This window comes from Malaclemys terrapin, chromosome 16 (assembly GCF_027887155.1).
Source record: "Malaclemys terrapin pileata isolate rMalTer1 chromosome 16, rMalTer1.hap1, whole genome shotgun sequence".
In the NCBI taxonomy this organism is placed as follows: domain Eukaryota; kingdom Metazoa; phylum Chordata; order Testudines; family Emydidae; genus Malaclemys; species Malaclemys terrapin.
In genome coordinates, this window is record NC_071520.1 from 1029760 (window position 1) to 1044890 (window position 15131).

Here is a 15131-nt window from a genome sequence, read left to right on the forward strand (position 1 = left end):
CCTGCCCTAGCCCCGCCCCTCCCACTTCCCGCCCCCCTCAGAACCCCCAACCCTCCCCCTGTTCCTTGTCCCCTGACTGCCCCCTCCTGGGACCCCTGCCCCTAACTGCCCCCCAGGACTCCACCCCCTACCTAAACCTCCCTGCCTCTTGTCCCCTGACTGCCCCCTCCTGAGACCCTCCCCCACATCCTAACTGCCCCCCAGGACCCTACCCCCTACCTGTACCCTGACTGCCCAAAACCTTCTCCACCTCCCCCAAAAGCCCCCCCCGAACTCCCGACCCCCCCATCTCTTGACTGCCCCCTCCAAAATCTCCCTGCCCCTTCTCCTGCCCCCTGCCCCCCTTACCCTGCTGCTCAGAACATGGTGTTGGGCTCTGTGCGGAGCTGGACACGTGGCTGCGCTCCCCAGCGCAACACACAACCCGGTCCCTGGCCCTGCACAGTGCTGCCCGAGCGGGGCGCGGGGCTGCAGGGGAGGAGGAGCTGCCGAGGCCGATGCAAACGGCCCAGCAGGCCGGCCGGCTCAGAATGCAGGGGAGGGGGGGAGAAGGAGCTCTACAGCTGCTCTGGAGTCCAGCCCGGCAAGCTGCGGGGGAAGGGCTCTGGCTGCCAGAGCCCCATGCGAGCGGCTGACTTTCCTGCAGCCCTCCCAGCCGCTTGCTCTGCTCTGCATGGGGGGGAAATCCCGGACATTTTTAGTGATTTACAAATTCCCCCCCGGACGCTATTTTTAACACAAAAAGGAGGACATGTCCAGGTAAATCCGGACGAATGGTAACCCTACTAAAAAAAGGTTAAAAAAATGACAGCCTTTTGCTTGGGCTGTCCACTGGGGTGGAATGGGAAGGGGCCCCTGTATAACCCCCCCCCCCCCGTGTTCTTACACATCTGGGTGAGGAGGCTATGGAACATGGGGAGGGGGGAGGGGGGGTTATACAGCGGCACTCTGTTATCCTGCTGCCGTTCCTGAAGCTCCACCAGACACCGGAGCATGTCTGTTTGCTCACGCAGCAGCACCAGTGTTGCATCCTGCCTCCTCTGATCTTCCTGCCGCCACCTCTCATCTCGAGCGTCCCTCCTGTCCTCACGTTGGTCCCTCCTGTCCTCACGTTGGTCCCTCACAGGGCCGGCTTTAGGCCGATTCAGCCGATTCGGCTGAATTGGGCCCTGCGCCTAAGAGGGCCCGCAGCTGTCCACTCCGCCCCCAGCTCACTTCCCCCTCCTCTCCTCCCCTGAATGCTCCGCCCCCTGCTCCTCCCCCCCCCCCGCTTCACGCGAATCAGATGTTCGCGGGAAGTCTGAAAAGGGGCAGGCGGCGGCAGCAACAGGTAAGCGGGGGGGCGCGAGGAGGGCTCCTGGGAGGCGCGGCGCGGCCCAGTCCGGCCCTGGCCGAGCGGCCCCGGCCCCGGCAGCTCTGGCTCCAGTACGGCACTGGCCCCGGCCGACTGCGCCGGCCCGGCCCCACGGCTCCGGCTCCGGCCCCGGCCAAGCGGCTCTGGCTCTGGCTCCGGCTCCGGCCCAGGCCCTGGGGCGCTGGCCCGGCCCCGGCCGAGCGGCTCTGGCTCCGGCCCGGCTTGGGCCCCGGGGCAGCGGCCCCAGTTCCGGCCGAGCACCCCCAGCACGGCCCCACGGCTCCGGCCCCGGCCGAGCACCCCCGGCCCCGGCTCGGGCCCCGGGGCGCCGGCCCAGCCCCGGCCCGAACACTTCAGGCCCCGGCCCCGGCGGCTCTGGCTGAGGCCCCGGGGCGCCGTCCCTGGCCACAGCTGAGCGGTGCTGGCCGAGCACCCCCGGCCCGGCTCGGGCCCTGGGGCGCTGGTCCGAGTGGCCCCGGCCCGAGCCCCTCTGACCCCGGCGGCTCTCGCTCGGGCCCTGGCACGCCGGCTCGGCCCCAGGCCAAGCGACTCCAGCTTGGCCCCGGCCCCAGCGGCTCCGGCCCGGACCCAAACCCCACGACCCCAGCCCGAGCGGGGCCCGATTCCTGGGGGTGGGGCTTGCCGGCGGGCAATCAGGCCCTGCTCTTGCTAAGGCCGGCCCTGGTCCCTCATGTCCTCATGTTGGTCCCTCCTGTCCTCACGTTCACTGGCTTCTTTCCTATACTTTGAAACCGTGTCCTTCCACTCATTCAGATTAGCTCTGTCACTGCGGATGGATTCCATGATTTCTGCGAACATATCGTCTTGAGTCTTCTTTTTCCGACGCCTAATCTGTGATAGCCTTCGGGACGGAGGAGGGAGGCTTGAAGAATTTGCAGCTGCTGGAGGGAGGGAAAAAAGGAGAGAATTTTTTAAAAAGATACATTTTGCAGAACAATGCTTATACTCTTTCATGGTGACCAACACTATTCACATTACATAGCACATGTGATTTCTATGCAAGGTCGCATTTTGCCTCTTAATATTGAGTGCCTGTGGCTTTGCTGCTAGAGATCACAGACGCAGGTCCGGGCAACAGAATTCGGCTTGCATGCGGCCATGGTAAGCCATTGTCTTTCGGCTTCTGTGCCCTCCTTTCCCACATACCAAGCAAAGCCCGTTGAGTGCTGCGGTTTTCCTGTTAACCTTCAGCAGCAGAAAACAAACTAACCACCACCCCCCATCCAATTCTCTGGATGATCGCTTTATCCCTCCCCTCACCCGTGCCTGTTATCAGGGAAGATCCCTGCAGGAACCAAACTAACACCTCCCACCCCGCCATGAATTCTCTGGGATGATCGCTTTACCCCTCCCCCTACCGCATGGCTGGTATCAGGGAAAATCCCTGCTAGCCAAACGCGAAAAGCTCTGGGCCAATTCCCCCCCCCCCCCCCCCCCCTGCGCTTGGCTAACTGCAGGGAAGGATTTCTTTTCAGCCACAGGCAAACAGCCCAGTAGGAACGGCCACCTCTGTCCCCTTAATTAAATTCCCATATTTCAACCAGGTTACCATGAGCGATATCACTCTCCTGAGGATTACACAGCAAGATAAAAAACGGATGTTGCTTGAATGCCAGCAAACACTGGGACCATACGCTGCCAGGCTTTGTCATGCAACGATACCAGATTACTTGCTGCAAGCATGGCGCGGTCAAGTGTCCTACCATGGAGGACGGAATAAGGCTGCACTGCCCAGAAACCTTGTGGCAAGGCTTTTGGAGTACCTCCAGGAGAACTTCATGGAGATGTTCCTGGAGGATTTCCGCTCCATCCCCCCACACGTTAACAGACTTTTCCAGTAGCTGTACTGGCTGCGAATGCATCCCAAGTCCTCAGGGCAAAGTAATCATTAAAAACCCTTGCTTTTAAAACAAGTTTTATATTTTAAAAGGTAAACTCACCTGAGGTCCCTTCCATGGGGTCGTGGTCTTGGATACTGGGTTGGGAGGGTACTTCAGTCAGGCTGAGAAAAAGATCCTGGCTGTTGGGGAGAACGGAGTGCTGGGTGCTCTCTGCAAGCTCGTCCTCCTCCTCCTCCTCTTCCCCATCTGCAGAATCCTCAGGTGTAGCTGATGAGATTATCCCCGCCTCAGAATCCACGGTCAGAGGTGGGGTAGTGGTGGTGGCCCCCCCTAGAACTGCATGCAGCTCGGCGTAGAAGCGGCATGTCCGCGGCTCTGACCCGGAGCGACCGTTTGCCTCCTTTGTTTTTTGATAGGCTTGTCTGAGCTCCTTGACTTTCACGCGGCACTGATCTGAGTCCCTATTGTGGCCTCTCTCCATCATGCCTTTGGAGATTTTTTCAAAAATTTTGGCATTTCATCTTTTTGAACGAAGTTCTGCTAGCACTGAATCCTCTCCCCGTATAGCGATCAGATCCAGTACCTCCTGTACGGTCCATGCTGGTGCTCTTTTTCGATTATCAGCCTGCATGGTTACCTGTGCTGATGAGCTATCTGTGGTCACCTGTGCTCTCCACGCTGGGCAAACAGGAAATGAAATTCAAATGTTCGCGGGGCTTTTCCTGTCTACCTGGCCAGTGCATCCAAGTTCAGATTGCTGTCCAGAGCGGTCACAATGGTGCACTGTGGGATAGCTCCCAGAGGCCAATACCATCGAATTGCGACCACACTAACCCTAATTCGAAATGACAAAATTGATTTTGGCGCTACTCCGCTCGTTGGGGTGGAGTACAGATATCGATTTTAAGAGCCCTTTATTTCGAAATAAATGGCTTCGTTGTGTGGACGGGTGCAGGGTTAATTCGATTTAACGCTGCTAAATCCGAATTAAAGTCATAGTGTAGACCAGGCCTTAAAGGTGGAAAGGCTCAGCAATGGCCTACCTCCTCCAACCTGCCCTCCCTTCTCCCTTGCCACCTGCTGGGCATTTTGTCCTGCCATTGGGAATATGGAGCTGGACCCAGACCCCCTGATCTTGCTCCCCACCTTGAGACTCCTCACCCAGACACCTTCCTACCCCCACCACCCCCGGAACGAAACAGGCACGAAAGATAACTTGAAAAGGGTTTTGAGAATCAGACTCATGTGGGACTAGGCTGATAACCTCAAACTCATTGCACGTGTGCTTCAGTTGTCATTGAAAGCAATCCCCTGGGCTGGTGTTAGGCTCCCCCCCCCCCATGCCGCTAGAGCCCTGCGAGTGTGATACTGATCTGTGATCCTATTACACATTCTCTTGGTGTGTGTGGTTAATTTTTTAATTAATTTTCATAAAGAAACAAACAATACAAAATACAAAAGGGTAAACGACTTACAGCTTGTGTATGTTACCGAATACTGCCCATTTCACAGGACAGCCAATAAATGGTGCAATCATGCAACTTTACCACTTGCCAAAGGAGCAAGACCAGACAATACAAAATCAGAGAATCTATAAGGTTAGGGTGGAAGTGTTAACAATAACAAAAAATATTTTCAAAAGACAGCTACAAATGGGCAAAAGAGGGAAGAGGGAGGGAAAACGCAGAGTGGTCAGATGGAATGGAAGTTTGGCATTATGTGAGCTATCTCAGCATTCCTTGTCCAAATGTGTCAAGAAAAGCGGTCCAAATGTCTTCGAATTCATATAATTGTTCTCTACATTGATATGTGCATCTGTCTTTCACTGCTAACTCAGGCAGGTCTGAACCCCAGTGCTCTATTGTGGGCACAAGCCTACATCTCCGTTTTTGTAAAAGCATGCACTTGGTAATCATTGTGGCCCTGGAGAACCACATCGGGGGCGTGTATGTGTGTGTGTGCGGGGGTGGCGGGGTGTTTAAACATAGCCCTAGTATACATTCTTATTCTCATTCTACTGTGAGCACTGAGACAGCAGTTACAGATTTTGAACCTGGGAGGGCTCACTCATTTAAAGTGTCAGGTTAAAAATCATTCACAAGTATTTTTCGTCAGGAACTATCTTTTTCTCATTTGCGTGTGCAGGACCTGGCACAAGGGGGCCCTGATCCCTGACTGGTACCTTTAGGCCCTACTGCAATACAAACAGAAAATAAGAATTAAAAAAACAAAAAACAACCAGCTTTTCTTAGCTATGTTACAAAGCTGTAGGTTGTTAGCACAATACATTTTTAAAATTTAATTACCTTTTTGTCATTAATTCCCCTTGTTTCCTTTTTACATTTCCCCCTGCTTGGACACCAAGAATAGTTCCGCTTCCCAGGACTAGCAAGCCCAAGGGGTCAAAAATCATGAGTCAGCTCCTCCAAAATCATGAGATTGACTTGGAAATCATGGGATATAAAAAAATAATAACTTTGGGGTCTTTTAGTTTGTCTTCTGGTGTCATAGCCTTTAGGTCCATGTCTCCATGTTTTTCTCTGCAACCATGAGGGCTAGAAATTGTGAAAGTAGAGTGAATTATATTGTAAAAATAGAATGGATTAAAGAAATGCTGTATGTACCTTTAAGCAGAAATAAGGAATGCTGAAATACAGGTGTCAGGAAAAGGAACATTAAGGCATAAACAATGAGTCCGCTTAAGCTAATGGTGGAACATCAGCCGGAGATCTGTAAAAGTTAGTAAGAAAATTGAATATGTATGTCTAGCCTCGGGTAAACTTGTCAGTTCTGCTTTCTTTGTCCTCTTGTTAAGTTCATGCGCTTTTTATCTGTATAAAATAAGGTAGTGTGGGTCTTGGATGGTGCTCACATTATCTGGGTGTTATTAGCAGAGTGCTGTGCTAATAAAACAGAGTGGTCTGACAAACTGTGAGTCCTGAGTCTAACTTTGACAAAATTTACTCTTTTATTAAATAATAGCTGAAATTCTCATGTAATCACATGAATCCTGGAGCTGAGGCTTTAAGAAAACTTTCAGTTATCACAAGACTTGCAGTAAAATCACAGGAGTTGGCAACACTGGTTTCCTTATGGTTTACAGTCAATTTTGCTGTCAGGTTCTGGTGCATTGACACAAAGCTGCAATGTTTGGCTTGCCTACACTCTGTGGGGAAATCTTTGCTTGTTAATAGATGAAAAAGCCAATTTCCATTTGAATGTGAAGGGGGGAAAACAGATGGAAACATTTCCAATTGGCTTCAGCTGTGTAAAAGCTTATTTTCAAGCAAAATTTGGGGCCAGATTTGAGCTGCCCTTGTGCTTTTAAAGCAGGGCTGGTTCCAGGCACCAGCCTGGCAAGCAGGTGCTTGGGGCGGCCGCTCCGGAGAGGGGCGGCACGTCCAGCTATTCGGCAGCAATTCGGCGGACGGTCCCTCACTCCCGCTCGGAGCGAAGGACCTCCCGCTGAATTGCCGCCGCAGATCACGATCACGGCTTTTTTTTTTTTTTTTTTTTTTGGCTGCTTGGGGCGGCCAAAATCCTGGAGCCGGCCCAGTTTTAAAGCATCAACTTTCAGAAACACACTTGTTAATATCAACCCTGAAAGGTTTAGGATGGTGAGAAAGATTGCAGATTGCTTCACACAGGTGCTTTGAACTTGACCTACCACAGTGGGTTAGGGTAAAGAATCACCTAAAGACTAACCTAACGTTGGGCTATAGAAATGCACAAGCTCTCGTTCACTGAAGTTGCAGTTTTGATTAAAGGACTGTTGTATGTATTAATTACAGCCAATGATAAAACAGACTCTCATTGCCCAAGGTTGTGGGGAGGGATGGTAAGGGATCCATGGTGGTGTTTTACTTATAGAGATTCTAAGGCCAGAAGGTTTTGTTGTGCTAATTTCTGACCTCTTGTATCGCACTGGCCAGAGACTGTCACTCTGATTCCTGCACTTAGTCCCGGAAATGGAAAGTTCCTTGAATTTGTAAATTCTCTGTCCAGATCTGGCCCCAGGCCCTGATTCTCCCCTGTCTTATATCTTGTGGAATCATTCACGGCAGCGTTTCGCAGCGAGCCCCAGCGGTGCCCCCTGAGCTGGCCATGTAACGCCTACACCGGGGGCATTGGGGAGCCTCTGCAGCCCCACAGAGCTACGTCTCTGGCTGGCTCCCAGCCAGCCACTGTCGCTGGCCCCACTGAGAGGAGGGGAGTGGCCTGACTCAAAGTCTGGGAGCAGTAAAAGGGCACTTCTGCCCCAGCCATCGCATCCCCTGCCAGATACTTGATTTATGGGGGGAGGAGAGGGCACTAGCAGCTGGCTGCAGCTCTGATCTGTGCTTACAGGGCTCCACCTGCACCAGCCCCAGAGCAAGGAGGGTGTACATGGGAGCTCCGATATCAGGCAATCTGCCTCCCTTGGCCTGGGTGTGGGGGAATGAGAGCACCCAGCACTGTCCTCCCACCATGCCTGACTTGGGAGCAGGGCCGCCAAGAGCGGGTTTGGGCCCTGGTGAAAAAAATTTTTCGGGCCTCCCAGCAAGGGCGGACCGGCTAAACAGGGCCGATGAGAGAGGGGGGAAGCCGGGCCCCCTTCCGGACCGCCGGGCCCTGGTAATTTGTACCAGCTTCCCCCCCCTCGTCGGCAGGGCCGGTGCAAGGATGTTTTGCGCCCTAGGCGAAACTTCCTTCTTGCGCCCTCCCCACCCCCTCCCCACCCTGAGGCGCCCCCCCCACCCCAGCTCACCTCCGCCCCCTCCCTGAGCCCTGCGGCAGCTTCCCACCCCCCCGCCCTGAGGCACCCCCCCCACGGCAGCTCCCCACCCCCCCTCCGCCCTGAGGCGCCCCCCCCCATGGCAGCTCCCCCCTCCACCCGGGGAGCCGTGTGGCAGCTCCCCACCCCATCTCACCTCTGCTCCGCCTCCTCCCCGAGCAACCGTCCTGTTCCACTTCTCCTGCCTCCCAGGCTTGTGGCGCCGATCAGCTGTTTGGCGCTGCACGCCTGGGAGGGAGAGAAGCAGAGCGGGGCGGCGTGTTCAGGGAGGAGGCAGAGCAGAGGTGAACTGCAGTGGGGAGTTCCTCTGTGTGCCGCCGCCCCCCCCCACCTTACTTGCTGCAGGCAGTTCTCCCCACGCTCCCCTGCCCCAGCTCCCTCCACCTAAATGCCGACGATGACCGGGGTGGCCGAAGAAAATGCCGCCCCCCAAATGCTAGCATATGAAGGGTTAGTCCCTGGAGAACAGGGTGTGGCAGGGTAGAGGAGGGACTTACTCTCCTGCGTGACTCTGGGGGCTCCAGGACTGGCACCAAAAAACTCAACTTCATAGACTGACTTGAATTCATCTAAGCCATTAGTTTGCAGCCTTTTCCCTGAAATCACTTGGGCTGGCATCCAATGAGAGCACATGGTACATAGGCACTCGCTGCTCATTTGTGTGTATCTTTTTAATCAGCCCTAGAAGAACTGCTCTAGAGGAGGATACTCTGAACACAAACAAGGACTTTATTCTCTATCCACACTGTAAAACTTTAAAGGACCTGCTGGACTTTGATTCTAGCCAGGAGTGGATCTTTGTCAGGCAATTCTCACAAGAGGCTTGGCCTCCAGGCAGCCAGGAATCAGTCGGGGAGGAGCAGGATTCCAGAGGCTTCTTGGGGTGGGCAAGTTGAGCTTTTCTTACTTGGGACTGGGAGGAAGATCGAGGACTTGGGAGCAAAACATGAGTCCACTGGGGATAAGGTGAAAGGAAGAGTCTCTCCAGAATGCCATAGGATTTTGGTGGATCTGGGCATTGTTTCCCCTTAACACATCCCTGCTTCCATCCCTTTCCTTCCCTGCCCTAATTTGACTATGCAGTTGTTGGAACTTCTGCTTTTCTTGGGGAGAAGTGGGAAATCCTCTGGCCCCACCCCTGATTTCCCTTGTACTACCTCCACTCCCCACTGTTCAGACAGCAGTAAATCCTGCCAGTTTAGGGGGGCTGGGCTGTGAATGACATTTTTGAACTGACTAAAGGGGTTGCCACAGGATGAGGTATTGTCTCTCACCCCCTTAAAGGCTAAAACTGCAGATATCAAAATCTCAAGTTCCCCTCCCCAGACTGATGTTTTATGTTCCAGCTGGAGTGCTGAATTAGCCTCAAATCTTCACCTGCCAAGGCCTCAGCTCAGGCTGCCTAGAGATAACATCATATTACTCATACAGGGTCTTCCTACCGAGTATTTCACAGCACCTTCCAAACCCAAATACTCATTTAGCCTCACAACAGCCGGGCCAGGCGAACAGGTATTAGAACTAGTTTACCTGTAGGAACGCATAGCACAGTTTAGTGGTGAGGGGCATCCGGAGAGCCTTATTGCCCTTATATAAATTGATGGTACGCCCACACCTTGAATATTGCATACAGATGTGGTCTCATCTTAAAAAAGATATACTGGCACTACAAAAGGTTCAGAGAAGGGCAACTAAAATGATTAAGGGTTTGGAATGGGTCCCATATGAGGAGGAATAGCTCAGTGGTTTGAGCATTGGCCTGCTAAACCCCGGGTTGAGTGTTCAAATCCTTGAGGGGGCCATTTAGGGATTTGGGTATTTGGTTGGGGATTGGTCCTGCTTTGAGCAGGGCGTTGGACTAGATGACCTCCTGAAGTCCCTTCCAACACTGATATTCTATGATTAAAGAGGCTAGGACTTTTCAGCTTGGAAAAGAGGCAACTAAGGGGGGATATGATAGAGGTATATAAAAGCATGAGTTATGTGGAGAAAGTAGAGATGGGAATAAGCAAATTACTTATTCCCATAATACAAGAACTAGGGGCGACCAAATGAAATTAATGGGCAGCAGGTTTAAAACAAATACAAGGAAGTTCTTCTTCACACAGTGCACAGTCAACTTGTGGAACTCCTTGCCCGAGGAGGTTGTGAAGGCTAGGACTATAACAGGGTTTAAAAGAGAACTGGATAAATTCATGGAGGTTAAATCCATTAATGGCTATTAGCCAGGATGGATAAGGAACGGTGTCCCGAGCCTCTGTTTGTCAGAGGGTGGAGGTGGACAGCAGGAGAGAGATCACTTGATCATTGCCTGTTAGGTTCACTCCCTCTGGGGCACCTGGCATTGGCCACTGTCAGTAGACAGGATACTGGGCTAGATGGACCTTTGGAGTGACCCAGTACGGCTGTTCTTATGTATCCTGACTCCTAGTCCTTTCTCCATCACCTTTCATGCAGAGTGCTGGTCAGATCCTGGAATTCAGGGCTCAGGTACTGAGATTAGGGTGGGGCTGATTTCCAGAGGTTTCCTTTTCAGAATGTATTTGTTTGTAAATGCTACTTCTGAAGTGTCAGGGATGACGCCACTGGGTCCGACCCAAGACCACCTGACCCAAGGAATTACCTCCTCCCCCATGCCGCCTCCAGTTTCAGCGGGCCGCTCTCTTCCGCCCTGCAGTCCCACCCCCGGCAGTTAAACAGCTGCCACGTCCCACCCCAGAGGTGGCTGCATTTCAATGGGGTATGAAAGAAGCTTTTCTGCAGGGGCCCCTGCCCACATGCCACGTCTAGCCCCTTCCCCTCGCTGTTAGCCGGACGAACCCCGGATGGTTGATGAAGGAGAGGGAATGGAAGGTTTGTTGATTGACACCCCAATTAGTGAATGATTGGTGAGCTTCCCTCTGCGAGTGGCCAATCAGAGTCCTGCAGAGGCGAGCCCTGCTCTCCTACTGGCTGGTAGTGGCTGAGGAGGCGTGTGCAGAGCGGGTCAGGTGAACCCGCCCCCTTAGCCGCCACCACCCAATGGGCACATCGGGGTGGGGCGCCGGCTCCTCCGGGCCACGCCCATTGGCCGGTGGCGGGGTCGCTGCGGCGGCGGCCGGCGTGGAGCGGCCTCTCCCCGCCCGCAGAGGGCCGGAGCCGGAGCCGGGATGGCGAAGAGCCGTGGGGTGAACGGGCTGGACGCACCCGGGAGCCGCGAGAGCCTGGCCGGGGCCCCAGGGGAGGCGGGCCCCGGGGACGAGCTGAGCTCGCTGGGCTCCGACTCCGAGATCAACGGCGGCGGCGGGGAGCGGCGCGTGGACAAGTTCGGCTTCATCGTGGGCAGCCAGAGCGCCGAGGGGCCGTGAGTGTCGGGACCCCCCCATCCTGCCGGGACCTCCCCCCCTCCTCCCGGGACCTCCCCCCCCCCCCCCGGGCCGGGAGCCCCCCCTCCTCCCGGGAACTCCCCCCCCCCCCCCCGGGCCCTCCCCCCCCTCCCGGGCCGGGAGCCCCTCATCCTGCCGGGACCTCCCCCCCCCCCCCCCGAGCCGGGCGCCCCTCATCCTGCCGGGACCTCCCCCCCCCCCCGAGCCGGGCCCCTCATCCTGCCGGGACCTCCCCCCCCCCCCCCCGAGCCGGGAGCCCCTCATCCTGCCGGGACCTCCCCCCCCCCCCCCGAGCCGGGCCCCTCATCCTGCCGGGACCTCCCCCCCCCCCCCGAGCCGGGAGCCCCTCATCCTGCCGGGACCCCCCCTCCTGCCGGGACCTCCCCCCCCCCCCGAGCCGGGAGCCCCTCATCCTGCCGGGACCTCCCCCCCCCCCCCCCCGAGCCGGGAGCCCCTCATCCTGCCGGGACCTCCCCATCCCCCCCCGAGCCGGGCCCCTCATCCTGCCGGGACCTCCCCCCCCCCCCCGAGCCGGGAGCCCCTCATCCTGCCGGGACCTCCCCATCCCCCCCCGAGCCGGGCCCCTCATCCTGCCGGGACCTCCCCCCCCCCCCCCTCCGAGCCGGGACCCCCCCCTCCTGCCGGGACCTCCCCACCCCCCACCCCCCCGAGCCGGGAGCCCCTCATCCTGCCGGGACCTCCCCCCCCCCCCCCCCGAGCCGGGAGCCCCTCATCCTGCCGGGACCTCCCCCCCCCCCCCCGAGCCGGGAGCCCCTCATCCTGCCGGGACCTCCCCACCCCCCCCCCCCCGAGCCGGGAGCCCCTCATCCTGCCGGGACCTCCCCACCCCCCCCCCCCCGAGCCGGGAGCCCCTCATCCTGCCGGGACCTCCCCACCCCCCCCCCCACCGAGCCGGGAGCCCCTCATCCTGCCGGGACCTCCCCCCCCCCCCCCCGAGCCGGGCGCCCCTCATCCTGCCGGGACCTCCCCCCCCCCCCCCGAGCCGGGCGCCCCTCATCCTGCCGGGACCTCCCCCCCCCCCCCCCCGAGCCGGGAGCCCCTCATCCTGCTGGGACCTCCCCATCCCCCCCCGAGCCGGGCCCCTCATCCTGCCGGGACCTCCCCACCCCCACCCCTCCACCCCCCGAGCCGGGCGCCCCTCATCCTGCCGGGACCTCCCCACCCCTCCACCCCCCGAGCCGGGCGCCCCTCATCCTGCCGGGACCTCCCCCCCCCCCCGAGCCGGGAGCCCCTCATCCTGCCGGGACCCCCCCCTCCTGCCGGGATCTCCCCACCCCCCACCCCCCCGAGCCGGGAGCCCCTCATCCTGCCGGGACCTCCCCACCCCCACCCCCCGAGCCGGGCGCCCCTCATCCTGCCGGGACCTCCCCCCCCCCCCCGAGCCGGGCGCCCCTCATCCTGCCGGGACCTCCCCCCCCCCCCTGAGCCGGGAGCCCCTCATCCTGCCGGGACCTCCCCCCCCCCCCCCCCGAGCCGGGCGCCCCTCATCCTGCCGGGACCTCCCCCCCCCCCCCCCCCGAGCCGGGCGCCCCTCATCCTGCCGGGACCTCCCCCCCCCCCCCCCCCGAGCCGGGCGCCCCTCATCCTGCCGGGACCTCCCCCCCCCCCCCCCCCGAGCCGGGCGCCCCTCATCCTGCCGGGACCTCCCCCCCCCCCGAGCCGGGCGCCCCTCATCCTGCCGGGACCTCCCCCCCCCCCCCCCCCCGAGCCGGGCGCCCCTCATCCTGCCGGGACCTCCCCACCCCCCCCCCCGAGCCGGGATCCCCTCATCCTGCCGGGACCTCCCCACCCCCCCCCCCCCCCGAGCCGGGAGCCCCTCATCCTGCCGGGACCTCCCCACCCCCCCCCCCGAGCCGGGAGCCCCTCATCCTGCCGGGACCTCCCCCCCCCCCCCCCCCGAGCCGGGAGCCCCTCATCCTGCCGGGACCTCCCCCTCCCAGGAAACCCCCCCCCCCCGAGACCTCCCCGGGCCGGGAGCCCCTCATCCTGCCGGGACCCATAGCCCCCGGGTCTGAGTGCTGGGATCCGCCCCGGTCCCCCCTTCCCTGGGGGTGGCGCAGGGGCCGGGAGTGCCGGGACCCCCACCTCCCATCCTCACGGGGATCCCCCTCCCCAGTGTGCAAAGGGGCCGCGAGTGCTGGGACTTCCTACTCGGGGGAAAGGGCGCTGAAACCTTTGTAGAAGTGGGGGGCACCATTGCCGGAGCCAGGGGACTATGCCCCCACTTTTTAACATGAGTGTCGTTTGGGGGAGGGGCAGCGTTGTCCCCCTAACTGGAAGCCTTGGGCAGGTGACGAGTAGCGAGTAGCACCTTGTGGCGGCTGAAGAGCTCTCTCCCCTCTTCTCCCCCCCCCCCGTTCCGGCGCCATCCCCCTGAACCCCCCCCTTCCACCCTGCCAAATGCTGAGGAGCAGAGTGTGCTGGCCCTGCGCGGGAACCCTTACTGCCCCACCTGGGGGACCCCTACACCCTGCTCAGCCTCTGCCCCGAGGGAGACTCCTGTGGGGAGCACTGTCCTGGACCACAATAGGACCCCCATGCTGCCCTCAGCATAGTGCTGGGGTGGCTCTGGGTGGGCCTTGCCACTTGCACGTAGGGACCTCCTCTGTTCTTGGACACCCCAAGCCTGCCTATACCCCCTGGGAGACACTGCCACACGGGGTCACTCTCTGCTCTCTCTACTGCCTGCATGGCCCTGTGGCCAAGGCCCCTCCTGAGACCTGTTGCCCTTGGCTCAGTAGGGAGAAGCTCCCTCGTTGGGGGGGCAGGTCTGGGTCTGGCCTGGGTTTGGGAAACTGGGGTTCCCTCTGTTCCTGATCATGATGGGCAAGGGAGGAGGTCTTGCCGCCTCTTGGCAGAGGCTGATGCTGTTGTGGGGGTGTAACTGGGGGGGTTTCTTAGGAAGGGGATGACCCGTTTGGGGGTGGGGAGCTCATGTTTGACTGGAGGCCATGTAACCCTGGAGGGTGCAAGGGGGTAAGTGGCCAGGAAGGAGTGGGGTGGGGGGCATGCAACTAAAGAGTGGGAGGGTGGCTTATGTCTGGCAAGGTCTGACGTCGGAAGGGCCTGGGTGCGAGGCTGGCACAGGCTCCAGGGGAAGGGGCTGAAGGGGCTCCGCACCAAGGCTTTCTCTGGGTGGTGAAAGCGCATGCAAATGCTGAAGAAGTCTGGAGCACATAACAGGAGATAAGTGAGAGGCAGGGAAATAAACAACCACTTCTGGTATTTGGGGAGGGGTGGAGGAGCGTGAACCCCACCCTTCAGCTTTCTTGCCAGCAGAGTGGAGTTGGGAGTTCCTGCGCTCTGGGTAGTGGAAAGGGTCTGGGCTGTCTTGTTTCTCAAAGATTGTCCTGGCTTTATTTGAGAGGGGGGCTCTCGGGAGCTTGTCTCAAATCAGAGCACAATCCCAGGACCAACTGAGTGCAAACCTGTTAACTTTCCTGCCTTGATTCATATCCTGGTTGAAAGGAAGAGTGGGAAACAAAAGGAGTGTGGGGCAGACAGCCCTTCCTTGCATCTGTAACATGATCGCAGCTCCACAGCCAGCATGCTGTTCTTGGCAGCCCTGGCTTATAAAATGGGGAAGTAAAACATCAGTGAAGAGTGTATTGGAGGAAGCATGGATCCTATTAACTCTGCAGTGTGTGTCTGCAGGGCTTTTCTAGAGACCGTCCTGAGCTGGAAGGGGACAGCCCTTCTGCACAGTTTGGGCCCAGCTGCTCTTGAACGATTATTTGCTTCTAAGCACATTGTTT

The 15131-nt window shown here is 58.5% G+C and overlaps 2 protein-coding genes across 3 annotated transcripts in view; one reads left to right on the top strand and one right to left on the bottom strand.

Moving 5' to 3' along the window:
- Positions 1–1786: 1786 nt before the first annotated feature.
- On the bottom strand, positions 1787–4186 carry LOC128824920 (uncharacterized). 2 transcript variants are annotated; one of them, XM_054006853.1, is made up of 2 exons: positions 3316–4186; positions 1787–2253 (listed from the first exon to the last, which is right to left on the bottom strand). In XM_054006853.1, exons 1-2 carry the CDS (start codon positions 3698–3700, stop codon positions 2024–2026), a joined length of 615 nt encoding a protein of 204 aa, XP_053862828.1. In that variant the 5' UTR covers positions 3701–4186; the 3' UTR covers positions 1787–2023. The 2 variants fall into 2 exon arrangements, with proteins under 2 accessions (XP_053862828.1, XP_053862827.1); XM_054006852.1 differs by having other exon boundaries at positions 1787–2256.
- Positions 4187–11105: 6919 nt separating this feature from the next.
- Positions 11106–15131, top strand: part of TBC1D10A (TBC1 domain family member 10A) — a 52529-nt gene continuing 48503 nt past the window's right edge. The window contains exon 1 of the mRNA XM_054006019.1: positions 11106–11333. Within this exon, the coding sequence (XP_053861994.1) occupies positions 11140–11333 (194 nt within the window). The 5' untranslated portion in view covers positions 11106–11139. The remainder of the gene's footprint in view (positions 11334–15131) is intronic.